General features: G+C 48.6%; 1 protein-coding gene across 3 annotated transcripts in view; it reads left to right on the top strand.

The window, feature by feature from the left end:
- LOC119585260 (high-affinity choline transporter 1-like) overlaps window positions 1–737 on the top strand; it is a 75,683-nt gene that overhangs the window by 62,401 nt on the left and 12,545 nt on the right. For all 3 annotated transcript variants that reach the window (XM_037933933.1, XM_037933931.1, XM_037933932.1), the window contains 2 exons: window positions 71–226; window positions 518–647. In XM_037933933.1, the coding sequence (XP_037789861.1) occupies window positions 71–226; window positions 518–647 (286 nt within the window). The remainder of the gene's footprint in view (window positions 1–70; window positions 227–517; window positions 648–737) is intronic.

The following is a 737-nucleotide window of genomic DNA, read 5'->3' as shown; positions in this document are numbered from 1 at the left end:
CACAAAATTGGTTTCGTGCATTCTCTACTCTTCAAAATAAAACGATGAAGTCCTTCCTCCTGTTCCGCAGTGGCTAACAGTGCCCTTCGCCATGACCAACGAGGCCGTGGGTTCCCTGGCCCTCAACGAGACCAACTGGCTCGGCTCCATCGAGGCCACGTCGCCCGAGTGGGGCCTCTGGATCGATTACTGGCTCCTCCTCATCTGTGGAGGCATTCCCTGGCAGGTGAGGTCGTAGTTTCAATAGACGGGATTTCTCTTTGCCAGGTTCGTCCAAGGTGGTAGCGCATTTTCCTGGTGTTATTACTATGGTTCACGTATTCATGTAAATTCTGTCATCTTATGATTTGTTAGGGTTTGCGAATTAATATCCGGGAACGTGTGACAGTACCTCGTAAATATCCATGAATCAACTCCACGTGCACTGGAGTGGCCACGGTTATCCTGTGCAATATTCATCATCTCATATTCGAACAAGAGATGTTTACTTCAACTGAAAGAGTTTTTGATGTTGCAGGTGTATTTCCAACGTGTGCTCTCCGCTAAGTCACCCAAACAAGCCAAGATCCTTTCGTACGCCGCCTCCTTTGGCTGTATTTTGAGCGCCGTCCCCGCTTGCCTCATCGGTGCCATTGCGAAGGCAACAGGTTAGCAAGCGGCAATAGAAATGGTCTTCTTTAGTCTGCTTGAATGTATAGAAAATCCTCTGTGTCTGTCTGTCAAGTCTCTCTGCAAGG

Source organism: Penaeus monodon, chromosome 19, assembly GCF_015228065.2.
Source record: "Penaeus monodon isolate SGIC_2016 chromosome 19, NSTDA_Pmon_1, whole genome shotgun sequence".
In the NCBI taxonomy this organism is placed as follows: Eukaryota; Metazoa; Arthropoda; class Malacostraca; order Decapoda; family Penaeidae; genus Penaeus; species Penaeus monodon.
The sequence above is the reverse complement of the archived record's forward strand: the minus strand, read 5'-3'. Positions and strand labels throughout refer to the sequence as shown.